At 33.6% G+C, this 16913-nt stretch overlaps 1 protein-coding gene across 1 annotated transcript in view; it reads right to left on the minus strand.

Annotated features, from left to right (window-relative positions):
• The window catches only part of LOC129234143 (DNA (cytosine-5)-methyltransferase PliMCI-like), an 88696-nt gene that overhangs the window by 19999 nt on the left and 51784 nt on the right, over window positions 1-16913 (minus strand). The window contains exons 15-19 of the mRNA XM_054868041.1: window positions 15855-16040; window positions 15129-15366; window positions 11071-11261; window positions 1792-2064; window positions 1258-1701 (exon numbers count right to left, since the gene is read on the minus strand). Of these exons, the coding sequence (XP_054724016.1) occupies window positions 1258-1701; window positions 1792-2064; window positions 11071-11261; window positions 15129-15366; window positions 15855-16040 (1332 nt within the window). The remainder of the gene's footprint in view (window positions 1-1257; window positions 1702-1791; window positions 2065-11070; window positions 11262-15128; window positions 15367-15854; window positions 16041-16913) is intronic.

A 16913-nucleotide genomic window follows, 5' to 3' on the forward strand; every position in this document is an offset into this window, starting at 1 on the left:
CCTGTATCTTAATTTTGCAATAAAACACGACGCAAAAATTTCATAAAAGGAATTAATATTTCAATCTTAATATATTAGGGTTTTTTCCTCATCACATGAGGGTGTAGAGGGGGGGGGGGATTAAAAAAAAACGGAGTCAGAATTCCGGTCATTTTCAAAAATTCCCAAAGAACTCCAAAGGTGAAAAACATCAAAATTATCAGTTTAGTTAATTTCCCTAGTTTGTGGAAGATGAATATCTGTCTGAAAACATAGCTTTGCACCCATGAGAACATATTGCTAACATCAAGTTCAAGGTTTTAAAAAAACAGGCACCAATGAAATATAAGGAGCATTAACTCCTAAATTGTCATAAATGTCAAAAATCCATCAAAAAAAGTTGATAGCAGCCTAAGTTTATATACCAAAATTTCTTTTTAAAGCTATTCCTATTTTTCAACATCCTAAACATGCCAAAATAGGATTTGTAGCTTAAAATTTAAGAAATAGTTTTTGATTATTTTGTTTAGTAGAAATTAATGAATTTTGGGTAATGATTGAGTGAACCGTTAGTAATATTACTGATAACATTTGCAATTCAATGAAAACAATAAAAACAAAGTATAGAAAAAAATAAATAAATAAAACAATTGTTCACTTTTAATTGCTAAGTGCAAAATCTACCATAACTCTTGCAGTGGAATTACTTCAAAAATTATGCATAATAGAAGTTTGGTAAGACCCCATTTGGAGTATGCTGTTCAGTTTTGGTCTCCTTATCTTAAGAAAGACATTAATGTATTGGAAAGTGTTCAAAGGCGGGCTACAAGGCTAATAAGTGGACTTTCCCACTTAGATTATGATTCCAGGCTTAGAAGGCTAAAAATGTACAGTCTTGAGCAAAGAAGAGACCGAGGGGACATGATTCAGCTGTTTAAATTTATTAAAACGAAAGATGTTACGGGGCTAAAGTTTAGCACTGAAAACAGGACAAGGGGTCATTGTTTTAAGCTATATAAATCTCAGGCTAACATGGATATTAGGAAAAATTATTATTTTAGCAGGGTAGTGGAACCTTGGAACAGCTTACCGGAAGAGGTGGTAATGAGCAAAGGAGTAGACAGTTTTAAGAGGGCCATTGATCTTCACTGGGGATTGTAAATTGACTAGGACCAGTCTAGCTGGGCCCAGAGCCTGTTGCTGGTCGTCACTTTTGTATTTGTATTTGTATTTGTATTTATTTATGATTTAAGTTACAAACTCAAAAAGCAATCTCACCTTCTTGTCATCAACAACAACAGAGCGTTGACAAGCACGCATTGAAAACACATGACTAGGCTCTGGGAAGGATGGTAGTTTTTCACCAGGTGCAGCTGCCAAGATGATAGCCCTTCTTCTTGTTTGTGGTACCCCATAATTACCTGCCTGTAAAACTGCAAATGTACATTGGTAGCCCATGCGAATTAATGCACAAAGAGTCAATTTCAGAACCATGCTTCTCTTGAAAGAAACGAAGTTCCGAACATTTTCCAGCAAAAAAAATCGTGGACGATAATAATCACAATAACTGAGATACGACACAATTAGAGAATTTTTAAACAATGAATACTGTCGAGAATTAAATCTGTTCATGCCACTGAAACCTTGGCATGGTGGTCCACCACAAAGCAACTGTACATCTCCTTTCTGAGGTAAATCTTGCCCTTTGTGATTTTTAGTACCCTACAAAGAAAAAAGAATATTCATTTCTAACAGCCAATTTTATCAGTAACAAGAATTTCAAAATGAACTTTGTATTTAAAACAAACTAACATTCATAACAAGACGCAACAGGTGGTTACAGTCTTCATTAAACACCAAAGCATGTGGATTATTAAGACGGAAAGCTTGAGCAGCAGCTTCATCTTTTTCAATAGCCCAATGTGTTTCAGCAGCACCAGATTGATGAAAACCTTCTGACAAACCACCGCAACCAGCGAACACATCTAAACATTTCAGCTTTTCAGTGATTTCTGGGTATGTCAAAGGAGCACTTTGAGATGTTTCAGATGTATTATTTTTACTTCCTTTACCTTTTGCTTTACCCTAAAATAAAATAATAACATTATAACTAAACAAAAGAGAGACGTATTTTCATAAAACCTCAAAAATGAGCTTTGAGAAATGAAATGAATAAAAACATTGTGAGATATTAAAAATTTTAGTCCTATTTTATGTATAATTAATTACACAACGGTAGATCCAGAAAATTTCCAAAACAGAAAGAAATTGATTTTTATTTACTCTAACCTCTTACTAAATATCTAGATTTACAACAACATAGACATGCACGCACTCAACTCATATACATATGAGGCAGTGAGAAGCAAAAGGATGTAAGTGACAAGATTGAAAATTTGGAGATAACCATTATAAATAATAGGTGAACCTCTCCTCTGCCTTGGGGCAAAAGATAGTACCTGCAACCCTGGTAGGTGCTGCTATACAGCATGATTTATAACACATTTCAATGAAAGTCTACCTAGGACCTTATCGTTAAATGCGTTAAACTCAAAATTTGAAAATGTCCACTTACATACCTTTGCTTCTCACTGCCTTACGTGTATATTATACGAAAATATGCATACATATAATGCAGAATGGGACCTTAATTTTTCAAGCCCCAAAACCAGAACTTTTCAGTAATAATGATAATGAAAATATGTAAATATATTTAAATTTTTTGTGTTCTTTTGATGATGATGTCATGTCCATAGATTGTGCTAAATATTGTCAAAGGTCTGAAGGACTGCAGTCGCCAGCTTCGGTGCCTCAGGAATGTAGAGGGTCTCGGGCAGCAGATCTCTGTCTGGTAGCAAGCCAAGTTTCAAGATCGCTGCAGCAATGCTAGGGCTTTCAAACATGTGTCTTGATGTGAATAGGGTCTCTGGGCAGTTCTTGCAGAAACGATAAGTTCTTGTCCCATCAGGAAGTATTTTTATTCCCTTGTAATGCTCTGTTCTGAGTCTGGCAAGTCGTGATGTCTCTTGGGAAGTCGAAGTCTGTTATCAAAGGTTTCTTTAAGGGCTGGTTTAGAAGTCTGCATCTGGCCACTGCATCCACATCTGCAAGTGTGATGGTAGGGAGAGGTTGGTCAAGACGTGCCTCTTTGGCCAGGGCATCCACACTCTTATTCCCCTCAATGCCTACATGTGCGGGTATCCACTGCAACACACAAGATTTCCCTTTACAATGCATCCGATTGAGCAAATTGTTTATGGTGGAGGTGATGCTTGTCTCTCCAATTTGGATGGCCTCTTTAAAGTCTGAGAAGACAACTAGTCCCTCAGCAAGATCCACAGCTTGAGAATTAGTTACATAAAAAATTATAGCTTCATTGATCGCCAAGAGTTTGCTGGTGAAATTAGAGAAAAATTAATCCTGTGTTAGTTTTAAGATTGAATTTTTCTCTGCTTAGAAGAGTGAAAAGAATGCCTGCTCCAATTTCCATTGAGGAATTTGTCTGAAGAACCATCAGTAAAGTCAATAGCTAGGTTCTCTTGTGAAAGCTTCTTTATGGTTTCAAGCTCCTTTTGTTTGAGTAGAATGGGATCCTCTTTTTTTGAGCATGGTTGGAGCAAGTTCAGATGAGTGGTCATGTTAGGTGGTGGTGTTCTTGGAAAAAGAGGTTCCAGTAGGAAATCAAGGAATGAATGCTCCAGATTTGTCTGTCTTCGACTATCTCTATCTAACTGAAGAGTTGATGATCTTTTAAGACTTATCGAAGTATTCCAGTTATAAAAGACCGGCAGATATATGATCGTTGCTGTTGCTGCAGAGTCTATTTATGAATTTGACAGTAGCGAAATTGCGTCTGCTTTCCAATGGTGGTAGACCACTCTCTTGTTCCGCCTTTTCATTGCTAGTTGAGGAGACGGCACCTATTATAATTTTTGAGGCTCTTTGTTGCACAGAATCTATTTGTTGTTTCGTAGTAGTTGAAGCCGGAGCCCAGATTGGAGTAGCATACTTGAGTACGGCTCTCATGATAGAGTGGTATGTGTTCTTCAGGGTTCCAGGTCTAGAACCCCATGTGGTTCCACATAGCTTCAGGAGAACATTTAATCTTCCAAGAGTTTTATTTGCCGTATGTTCTACGTGTTTTGTAAAGCGAAGTTCTTGGTTCAAGATCACACCGAGATAAGTAGGAGAATCCGCTTTTTCGATGTTATGATCTTTGATGCTAATGTTTAAACTGAAGTTACCTCTGTGTTGTCTATCAGTCGAGAAGATGCAATAATTTGTTTGACTAGTGTTGATGCCCATGTAGCGATGCCTTCCAGCATTGTGTTCAGGATTTTCTCAGACTTCTTTCGTTCTTTTAAATGCTTCAAATTACTTGTATTTGACTGCTACATGCAGGGTTCATACTCTATTTAAATGAAAAAATTCCATGACTTTTCCAAGACTTTTTCATGACTTCAATGAAAATTTTCATGACCTCGTCACACGAAGAGAATAGCACTATTTAATCTCAAACTTGGTAATATTTGGAAATGAGCATTAGCAAAACGTCTACATGAATGCCACAGCCTCATTGAAGCACTTACTTGTAATAGGAAAAAATATAAGTGCACACTTAAAAAACTAAACTTTTCTTATTTGTCTTCATTATATAAATTTAAGTAAAGTAAAAATGCAGTAAAACGAATATGATGATGCTTAAATGTCTGATATATTTTTTTTTAAAACAGGCAGAATGATATTGAATGGGACAAAGGTTGAATGAGTCATCACTAAGTTTCAATAAATTTGCTTCAAAAGTTACCTTTTAGTGCCAACAGTGCCTTTAATCATCTACGTAACTTGACAGTATTTTGGTTCTTTGAAGTAAAGCCACATAGTTTAGTTCTTTATGTTTCCAAACCAGATCTTTTTTGAAAAAAAAAAAACATTCAGTAATGAATCAATCTTCTGATTCAAAAGTATATTTGTTTTGTTTACGAATTTGCATATTTTCAAATGCATAGAAATTAATAGGTTCAGAAATTCCAGAACACGTTTAATTCTTGACATTGATCATAGCAGTGGGTCGCATGGATTAGTTTTGCGTGCCGTATGTTGGGCATTACTTTTTTAGAGCATTAGAATTCCTCTTTTTCTGTATTCCATCGCCTGACTTAAGATCTTTATTTTCTAAAACATTCAACAATTTAAGATAAACTCTGGTAAATTTAATAATAAAGTCCTTACGAGTGATAGAATCGAACTCGAACGCAATTGAATTACTTTTTTTTTGAGTGGGCGTGACAAAACTAAGAACGTGAAATTTTGCTAGTACAGGATATGAAACATAAGAAGTGTTGAAAATAACATAAAATTCAAAATATAAGTTATGTCCAGGCAGTAAAATCACATCGCAAAAAATGGCAAGCGGCTGCGACAGAAGTGGATGCAATGAGATTTCAAAATTCAGATTTGTCTTTTGGATCGTTCAATTTTCCACTTTTAATAGCTTTTATGTGCTATACTGTTAAATCATTCAAGATTTCTAATGCTCCTTTAGCTACTGTTCCTTTCTCTTTGTCCAGGAACTTTTTCCATGACTTGAAATAATTTTCCATGACTTTCAATGAAAATTTCAATTTTCCATGACTTTTCCAGGTCTGAAATTCTGTTAGTTTTTTTCCATGACTTTCCAGGATTTCCATGACCCGTACGAACCCTGTACATGTGGAAACACCATAATTCAGTCTCTTTATACATTTCTTCAACAGCATATCGATGGCTAAGGTGTGATACCTCGTAACTCAATATTAACCCATTTTTGGCCAAAGGTGCATATACGCACCATTTCAGTAAAGAATTTTTAAATAACGCTGTTTTGTATATTTTTTACTAATTTAATTTTTATGCCATTTTAAAAGGTTTTCAAAGCATCTATAAAATGATAGTAATTCATTTGGAGCAAGCACTTTCTTTAGAGAAAATTTCAAAGTATGCTTGTTTTTTACCTTGAAAGGTTGACTGTCAAATTCAACTTTTTGAAATAGTATAATTAATCACTTGAGATTAATCACACGCTCTTATAATGGGTTAAAGTTGTTAATTATATAGATAATATAAAAATAATGTCATAAAAAATCTGATAAATAGTTATTCAAATTTAATGGCGCGTAAACGCACCATTGGCCGAATGCCTGAACAATAAGCAAAAATTGAAAAGCTAATTTTTATGCAAGAAATTGTTCCTTTTCTTTTTTGAAAATTGTTATTATTTCATTTAAATTTGTCTAATAGATGTGTCTAATCATCTATCCTAATAGATTTGTCTAAATTTTTTTTTCAAAAAAATATACTAATGACAATAATAGTCACGATTTGCAATTTTCCGCAACCGACTTGAAAAGATTTTTAGGCATACTTATTCTTTTAGATGAGTATAAAGGACTGCCAATAATTTGGAAAAGCACGAGTTGAATCAGATTTAAAAACATAAAACAAAATATCTATTTATCCGATAACTCTCGACTTGATAAAACAGACAAGTTTGCTAAATTATGCCCATTCTTCCTGCATATAAAAAAAAGTATCTACAATTTGGAATCTTTTCTCAAAATTTGTCAATTGACGAAGAGATGGTGCCTTATTTTGGAATGCATTCATCAAAAATGTTCATAAAGGGGGAAAGCCTGTAAGGTTTGGATTCAAACTTTGGTGTTAGTGCTCATCAGACGGATACCTTTTCCAATTCATTCCGTATGGAGGTGCTGAGACTAGCAGTAATAAACAAAAAATACCATTAAGAACAAGTGTTATTATGAAATTACTTAACGTTGTTCCAAAACCTGAAATGCACAAAATATATTTTGATTACTTTTTTCTTCCTACAGTTTATTCAAAATTTTGAAAGAAAAGGTTTTTTTTTCTTTTTTGCATCTGGAACAGCTCGCGAAAATTGCATTGCTGAATGAATGTGTATTGGATGACTCCAAAAATATGAAAAAAAAAAAAAAAAAACCTCGGGGTTCCTATGATTTTGCATTCAACAAGGATGCGAAGACACTTGCTATCAAATAGAATGACAATGCTGTAGCAACGATTGTTACCAATAATGGGACCGTTTGGTCAATTATAAATGCTAAACGTATAGCCGCAGTGAACAAAAGGAAATTTATATTTCACAACCGAACTTTACTTTGGACTACAATAAGTATATGGGAGGCGTTGACCTGCATGACAATGCTACAGCAAATTACCAGATCAGAATTCAAAGCAAAAAAGGTGGTTTCCATCATTTACAAATATTATTGATAGTGTGATAGTGAATTCATGCAAGCTACATAGAATTGCTAATAACACAAAAATGCCACTTACAGACTTTAAGGTCATACATAGCGATTGCCAAAACGCTGAATTCAAGGACAATCTATTTGGTGAAAATATGGTACAAATAACACATCCAAACAAGGGTCGTCCATCATCCACAGCTGTACCGAAAGAAATACGGACTGATAGAATCGTATATACCATAAATGAACACGAAGAAAAAGTCTGCAAACAATGTAAAGTGCACAAAAACTACACGATTTATTTGTGCCTCAAATGCACAGTCCATTTACATCCAAAATGCTTCGAAAATTTTCATTTAAAAATGTAAAAATTCGACTAAGAATAATATTGTTCCATTGAAATATTTGTTCATTGATTTGGCCAATGGTGCCTATATGCACCATTTTATTTAATTAAATATTAATTTTTATGCAAGAAACTTTTTTTGTGTTTTAATGGATGTATTTCAAACCCAATTTTAAGAAAATATTACCACATTTTATAAAATTTCCATGCTTGGCCTGAAATGGGTTAAAGAGAGTTACGAGGTATCACACCTTAGCCATCGATATGCCATGCAGTGTTTTGCTGTAAATGTACAGCAAACTTTTAGTATCTTTTCACTTTCAATTCACATTACTTATTACTATTTTCTAATTAATATATTATACAAAGCATATTGAGCAAATATGCAAAGCTTTTTAACCATACATACAATTTTTTTATGGTATTGGGTTCATATTGCATGATGCATAATAATAAAATGCAATGCTTGTGTACTATATCTTCCTCCAATCAAGAAATAGTCTACAAACTTTCTAAAAAATCTAGTGCCTAGCTCTATTTTAAGTTTTTATCAATATCATAAAAGTCCCTATTTCTGCTCAAAGGGGAGGAGTAGGATTCACTTCCCTTCATAATCATATCAGAACTTACAAAGCACGCTATATTTCAAGAGTATTATTGCTTGAAAATGACAGTTTGATGTGTAAAATGTTTTAACTAGAATAACAGCAAAGCAGGGATGGCTAGAATTACTGCAAAGCATACACAAATAAAATGTTTCACCCTAAAATTTCCTCAAGCAGCTATACTTTTCAAAATTTGATATATGGTCTAACTGAATAAGAATAAACTAAGCTGTCATATTAAAAGTTTTTTGAAATGCTATTTTCTATACAATTCTGACACAGTGGCAGATGGGAGAGCATGAAACGGCTTTGGCATTCACAGGCCAGCCGGCCTCTTAAGCTCAACGCTCCCCCCCTCCTTCCTACATTTTTAAAATGTAAAAGACAGAGCGGATTCAGCTTCCAGTTTTAGGAGGGAATCATTACTAGAATTTGAGGACTCAATATAGGAGAATTGCCTTTACAAATGAGGAGAGACAGAATAAGTAATACAAACACCTACATAGAAAAAGGTGTAATATTCTTGTAGATGATGGGGGGTCAGGCACTCCTTAGGAAATTTTTCGAAATTATAGCTCCAAAAACGCATTTTTAGATGATCTTGGGCAACGTTTGAGGAAGGGGGGATTTGATGAAATCCAAGAAAACTTTCGAAATTAGAGTCTTAAAAGCGGGTGTGTAAGCTATCTTTGGAAACACTAGGAGAAATGGTGGAATTCAGGAATTCTTTCTGGACAAAATTTCTCAACTGAAGCTCCCAAAGCAAATTTTGATGATAATTGACACTCTTTGGGGGAGGGGGATGTTTTTTGAAACTGAAGTTGAATCGGTAACAAATTTGATACCGATTCAACTTACCGATAAATTGATCATCGAGTCAGTCTCTGCAGGAACACCTCATATGCAATAACGATTGAAGAGGAGGAACTTTTCACATGATATTGCATGAAAACAGAATGTATAATTTGTAATGAACATGTAAAACAAAAATTTAGATGATCCTTAATGATATTAGAAAAGGCGGTTTAGGGAGCGATTCCCCAGAAAATTGTTGAAATTTTAAGTCCTTTTAACATACATGGTGTATAGGCTATTTTTGATGACAGAGGAAAATGATTAAGGTAAGGAATATTATTTAAAGTGGCATATTAGCCAGAAAAGAAGGTGTATATCTCTAAGGGCTTCAGCTGGACGACATGTAAAGCCATCAGAGAAACATTAGCCCTGCGTTAACATTAGTCTATGCCTCCTGAATTTAGACCTGCCGCAAAGTCAAAAAAGTACCTTCTACATTTTTTACACTAACTTCCTGTGTATGAAAAGGGCGGTCTTTTAATTATTTCAGATGTATCTTAAATACAGAGGTAGAGAATGGATACGGCTTCTGGTTTAAGAGCAAGTAATTAGTAGAACTGAGCATTGACAATCTGAACCTAATCGTATAATATTAACTCCGGTTGTTTCTCTTCAGCAGAAATGGGTCGGAATATGCCTAAAAATGCACTTGAGGCTATCTTCTGTAAAGAGCAAAAGGTACGGGGGCTCTCCTGGAGAATTTATGCCAAATGATTGCTCTAAAAGCTGCTTTGTATGGTTTTAGAAGGTTTGTCTAATCTTAATGCCCTCTTAACGATGCTGGCGAGCAAGTTGTGGATGCTCCAACGAAACTTTTTCATAGCTTTAGTGGGTGAAGCTGTTCAGGGACAGTCCTTCGGTAATTTTTCAAAATTTGAATTCTAAAACACAGTTGTAGATGAACTTGCTGATGTTATCAAGGGTTTTTTGGGCTCTTCACAGAAAGCTTTTTGGAATTGAAGCCCTAAAAGCGAGCACGGCTGAGATCTGCGGCTGGTTTACTGCTAAATACCGGTATGACTATTTATTGCAATATTTTAAACCTCTCTTAGTGCATTTGAACTTGGTTTTTTTCAATTTAAAACATGCTTTGGCAGCCCGAATCATGACTATTTATTTCTTGTATTAAGCTGAAGCTTGTCAAAGGCTTGTACTGTGTAGCTGAATACTTCTTTTTTTGTTAAAAATTGTTCAAAACCTATCTTTCAGCAGCTTTCAGTTAAATAAATTATAATAAAGAACTGTGGATGTTCCAAAATGACATTCAAGGGTCTAATTCTTAATATTCAAACCTAGCATTTTCTTTTAAAATTTTGCTAAAAAATTACTTTTTGCCACTGGAATTTCACTAGTTACTTTATTATTAAAATTTTAATTTTTTGATGCTAAGAACGTTTTCTTCCTTTCTTTTTGCTTACCACTAAATTAAAATTGGTAGCCTTGGTTCGGTGCCTCTACCTTGACATGTTTACTGTCCCCCACGAATTAGAGGCAGGCTGTTACGGCCTTAGAAGGTCCTGGGCAGTTATGCAACAAAATTATCTTATCGGCCAGTGAATTTACTGACACACAGAAAAACATCTTATTACACACATTAAAATTGCAGTTTTTTTTTAAATTTTGTAATCATTACTTTTCTTGCAGCAATTTTCTTATAAGTTGAGAAATTTACCGGATTTTTATGATATAGCTACAGATATTTAAATTTTTTAAAGGAAGAAAGAAGGAAAACAAAGATTTTTTAAAATTTTGTACTATTTAATTGTAATTGTCAATGTGGCACACCGGGTAAATGCCCGGCTGTTCTCCGGCCTGGTCCGCCATTGTGCTGACATTTTGCAATTAACACCAGAGATATATTTTTTTCTATCCTAATGAGGCTAAAAACATATTTAAAGAATTTAATATGAGGAAAGTCTTAATGGCCTTGCTTTAAAGAACATTGGCAGTAATGCTCTTTACATACAATAGATACAATCTTAGATACAAAACACTTTTTTTCTGAGAAACATACCTTTCCAATCCTTCCTAATCTTTGCGCAACTGTTGGAGGATCTTCGAAAGATTTTGTTGAAGCACTAAAACTCTGTGAAAAATGAAATCTGTGAGGTCCTTGACTTGTGAATTCATCAGGAGTAGAAGTTAAGTTCTCAGAAAATACAACAGTGCATTTACCTTGAATGCTTGTGAATTCAATAGTTGCTTCTGGAAACAAATAAAATAAAAGATTTACTTATTAAATAATTTAATCACTGGCATAAACAATTTAATTAGGTATATTAAGAAAACAGGTACACTAAATTTTATGTGCAAGTAAACAATGTTCTCTTCCGTCTCATTTTACATTGCATACTTGCCAACTTTTGAAAATTGGCATCAGTAAAACTTTTCCGTGAACAACATACCTCCTCGAAACAATAATGAAGCAATTTTAATCTGTGTTAAATACATAAGTTTTACCTTTGTATGATAGTGGAAATGTCCAACACTATTATGCATCATATGTTTATACAAGAATTTTCTTAAAATATTTTCCCTAGCATAAATTTTATTATGATAAAAAAATAAAAAAAAATTCATGCAAAGAGTTAAGTGATAAAAAATACAATACCAAAAAAGTTTCATTGTCCAACTAAACACATGTTAAATAAGTGGTAATAAATGGATAACTAGAATAGCTTTTTGTAATACTTACCACCAAAAATTTTTATTTTGATGTCGAATGATTCTTTTTTCAATTGACATACTTTTCATTTATGTACAGTGCACTTTCTGCAGAATGCAAAAACCTTTTAAACATGTTTTTCTTCTAGATTGTTTTAAATATCCTCTTTCAATTTTATATACTTTTTAGTTATTTTTATGATTATTTTAGTTACTCATTTATTTTTTGTGAAGTTCTTTGAAAGTAAGAGTTATTAAAAGACACCAGTTATGCATGGGGAAAACAGGGATTTAATTGTTTACAAGTTGTACAACGACATTACAAACCACAAGGCAAGACGATTATAAGTAGTTTCATTCAACTTCAACTTATATACACAATAAACAAATAGTGATATGTTCCAAAATTGCTCATAAAAACTTAATAAACTGAAAATGAGGAAACATAAATAAATTAATAAATAGCAAAACATTCATTCGTCAGAACAGGAGACTGCTGAAGATGTAAGTGAAGCTGATGTAGCTTTTTTAGCTTTCTTTAACATTTCTTCACTAAACTTCTGCTCGAAACAAGGTTTTACATTTTTTGTTTTTAAAATTAATAAACTTTCCAATGTCTGGTTAGACATGAGAGATCGGCATTCAGTTCGATTTTTTCGGACTAAGCTGAAGATTCTTTCACACTCAGCATTTGAATGGGGAATGAGCAAGATGTTAAGCATTATTTTGGATATCTTTGCAAATTTCATATGACCATCAGCACCTCTGATTTTACTCACTTCAGCCCACTGTGCATCAATTCGATCATGAGTTTCAGTAATGAATGAGGTATCTTCAAGCTGAAGCTGAGAGAATTCAATTTCCAACTCATCTATCTTTTTGTCTTGACATTCATTGCTATCAACTTATAAAAAACATGGAAACAAATCTATAAAATATTTAATAGAAGTAAAACTTGCATTTTCAATATTTTTCAAGTTTGCAACTTCAGCATTCTCAAGAACCTTGCTTTTAATCGGAAATTTCTTCACTATATAATCACAGGCTATCACTAGGTACTTAACAGTGGCAGCATAAAATAAGTTTTGCTCTTCCTGTGATAGCTTTGAAACAATATTTGATGTTGCACTACCAATCACCAAATTCTCCTTATCTTTATGACAGGATGGATTGTGAAAATTTACGTCAGTCAAACACTTTCCTTTAATTTCTGATGGTCTTAGAAATTTTGAGAGAAGCTCTTTTAGAAGATCCAGCAAAAGCCCTCTAAGTCGATGTATTTGTGGCGAAGATGATTGTAAAAGAACATTGGTTTTTTCAAATATGGGTATGATGCTTAAAAGGAACAAACAATATGCCTTGTTTAAATCTGATGATAAAAACAAGAAAATTTTTTCTTCTCTTGTCAAAACTGTATTTAATCCAGTCTTCTTTTTCTTTTTTGGCTTCATCTCTGAAGATTCATTTTTTCTTTTGATAGATTTCTTTTTGTGTTCCTTATTTTTCAAAGAATCATTCAGTTTCTTCTTACTTACTCTTTCCTCTTCCTTTAAAACTTTTTTTTTCATGCTCTTTTTTTTCAGGCTCCATTTTTTTTTCAGGCTCCCTTTTTTTTCAGCAAGTTTGGGTATTTTGCAAAAAGACATGGATGAGGACAAACTGCAAGATTTTGAATTTACTACCTCTTTAAAAAAACTTGTCAGTGGCTCCCATTGGTTCACAACACGGGTCAAACTTCGCCCAAAAAAGAAATGACACCAAGCTTCTCCCCTTGCATGACATTGGCATTATCTGCGCCGAATGAAACGCAATGTTCAAGAGGAATTTCAAACTTTTGAAATTCTGCTATAATCAGGGAACTGATATTTTCTCCAGTTGAATGTCCTACTAAATTTGGCAATGACAACAATGTGTTTTCAATCTGCCCCAAAGTGGAATTAAAAAAAGTCACTACAATAGGATATAGTTTGAAGTCTGATTCATGACTCCCGTCACAAGCGGCAGAAAAGGGTTCTTTCTTTAGAATTTCCACGATTTCGGAACTTCTGTCACGTGCCATTTCTTGCACAATCGCAGTTGTTTTGGTTTTTGCACAGCCATAGCGTTTCGCAATTTCACATTTAGGAAACATTTGCCGAAAAAGAGGACCAGCATGACTCGCTGCATTTAATGGAACATTATGCTCGACCAAAAACGATGTAAATAAAAGCTCCGCACACATAACTTCTGGTAGTAGATCACTCGAATTTTTCAGGAATGAAGTTAGTTTGGGCATGTTTTCCGAGCACTTAACATTTTCTTTGTGCTTTGGACCATTAACATGTCGAAATACATCATTTCTTCCTCCATGTGCAATGTTGAAATCACTTCTGCATACATCACAAAAGGCAAATTTTTCACCTTTATTCGATTTTTTAATCGACAGAAATTCTTTACTATACTCTCCCTTAAAATTCTGATGGTAACTTTTACCCGATTTAGCACTCATGTTCTTGATAGTAACAAATTATGTAGAATTTTCCATATATTAGTAAAAGGTCAAAAATAACAGACAACACACAACGAACCAACATGCGGTCGGAAAGTCAGAAGTAGAAGTTTTTTTTTCCCAATGGGAGAAAACATAGGGAACCGGCTGTACGGTCTGCAATTCAAACCAATCACAAGCTGCTGCCAGCCGTTAGCCACGCCTATTCCGTGACGTACTCAAGTGCCTTTTCACTAGCTCACTTGTATTTTTTCTGAAAACACACAAAAAAGTTTCTATCAGCGAATAAGTTCTAACAATGAACAGTGGTTGTTGACTCAAGGAACATTTGTGAATACCTGAAAACTTTCAGATATTGCAAAAACTCAGGGAATCTGGACTTTCTTCAGAACACAAAACTCTGCTACTCCTATCCTCTAGCAAGCCATATGCAATTCCTGACCCCCCCCCCCCCAAGAGAAAAAAGGAACATTTTTACTTGATTATTTTTCTCACGGTTTGAGCTATGCAAAAGTCAATTATTGTCAACAGAATTTCAGTATTTTTTTCCATACAACTCGCAATCATTATCCTCATGATATAGTTTAAAAATTTTTTTTATATACTGCAATTTTGTAGTAAATTAAACTCTTTTTTAAATGACATGAATTTGTATACACAATAAAAAAATTACAATCTCCACTCTCCATTTTTGCTAGGAACTGCACATTAATTTTCTTAAAAACAAATAGAAAATAAAACAAACTATGAAAACATTCATACTTCATTTAAAATAACTAAATAAATAAACCAGTCAGAACTGTCAATCAACCAAACAGCTGAATTTGCTGACACGCAAGAAATAAAAATTCAAAGATGAAATTTATCAAAATAGAAATAAAACTAAGGATAATAACATAAATTAAGCAAAAAGCATTTACCTTCATCGCTCCAATACAGCAAATTCAAGTCACTCTGAATAACTGAGTCAGCTGATTTGTTAGTGTATTCAGGTCTATAGAAGAATTTTACCAACAACTCAGGCTTTGCAGACTTATGTTTTGACTGTGTAATCTTGACAATATATGCTATCTTCAGGGGTTCAGGAACATCAACGTTGGAACCTTTCACATAATCATTTTTCTTCCGATAAAGCTCTGGATACTCATTTTCATCATACTAACAAAAATAAAAGACTATATTAATTTTTTATAAAGATTTTCATACAAAAACATGACAATTATTTACATTTCAAGCTTTTATGAATTAAAAATGATTGGAAAGAAGACTTAACGTAAGAAAAGTTCCTTGTTTACAGAAGAAATTCAAGTTTGAGCTTATATCCTAAAACATTTGCACTAATAAAAGCAATACAGAATTTAGTACATTTTAGAAAAAGTCTAGAAAATCCACTTGTAGAGAAACCAAAACTCGATGCTCATTCCCACTTATTATTGCAATAGAGAGCACTGCAAGTGCTCTCTATTGGAATAATACGTGGGAAGGAGCGGATAATACTGGCTAATTAAAAGATTGAGTATAATAGCACATTTAAAATTTTTCATTATAAAATCAAAATAATGTTCACTAAGTTTAAAATTAGTGTATCAACCTCAAACTTAATTTAGCTATACATACACAAGTTTGATTAAAGAATAGGGTCATACTTTAGCAGCTATTTCTCGTCCTTTGGATATCTCAGTCATGTTTTTCTGGAATTTATAGCTGTATACTTCAGGATCAACATAAACACAGTCTCCAGGTCGCAAACAATCTCCAAGCCAAACAGCTGATTTAATAAGCATAACTTTATCTTCTTCTTCACCAGAGGGTTCCAATTCCACACACTGCTCCTAAATTTAAAAGAACAAGATTTCAAACTGATATCAAAGCACTAAACAATAAAGCAACATTCATTAAAACCAGATAAAAATAAATAATTAGAAACACATAAAACATCATAGTTAAAGGAGAGGAAATGGAATTCAGGTATGGTAGGCAGACAATGACGGCACCCACGATTTATCAAGGATTGCCAGCGACCCTTGGTAGTCGGGCCAAATTTCAAAAACTATATTTCCCAATGGCTCTCTTTTTTTTAAAAACTCAAGCAAGTTTCTAGCAGCTCTGACCATAGCCCCTCTTCCAAACAGAGGAGATTTTTTGAAGATGACGAAACATTCACACATATTTATTACAGTTTAAAAATATTTAATTTTAGTATGACGTTCCAATCAGTTTTGTTGAACTAAGTGCATGAATATCGATCTCAACAGAAGTTGTCACTACTATGTTTCGTACATTTTCTTCATCAAGAGCTCTTTCAAATAACTTTATTAGCCTTAAATTTCCTCACAGATACCATAAATAAGTTTTTTGAACTGTTCAAAATTGCACAAAAAATTGTCAAATCAAAAGACAAAATATGGGAATGAGACATCTTCACCAAGATTTTTCCAACAAAAAAAAAAAAAAGAGTTTGATTCAAACTAACTGATTCCCCCCTCCCTCATCGAATAACCTAATTTTTCATTCTTCAATACACATTTAATTTCTTCTTATTTTTGAATTTCTGAGCTTTCTTTCACGCTTTTCTCTTATGAGAGTGAATGAATTTTTTTTTTAACAGGAAAGTAGGTTAAAAAAGGGAAACTCAAAGGGGGCACAAAATAGAATAATTTGTAAAATTAATTCATTTGAAAAAGATCTAAATGATCACAACTTGT

This window comes from Uloborus diversus, chromosome 1 (assembly GCF_026930045.1).
Source record: "Uloborus diversus isolate 005 chromosome 1, Udiv.v.3.1, whole genome shotgun sequence".
In the NCBI taxonomy this organism is placed as follows: Eukaryota; Metazoa; Arthropoda; class Arachnida; order Araneae; family Uloboridae; genus Uloborus; species Uloborus diversus.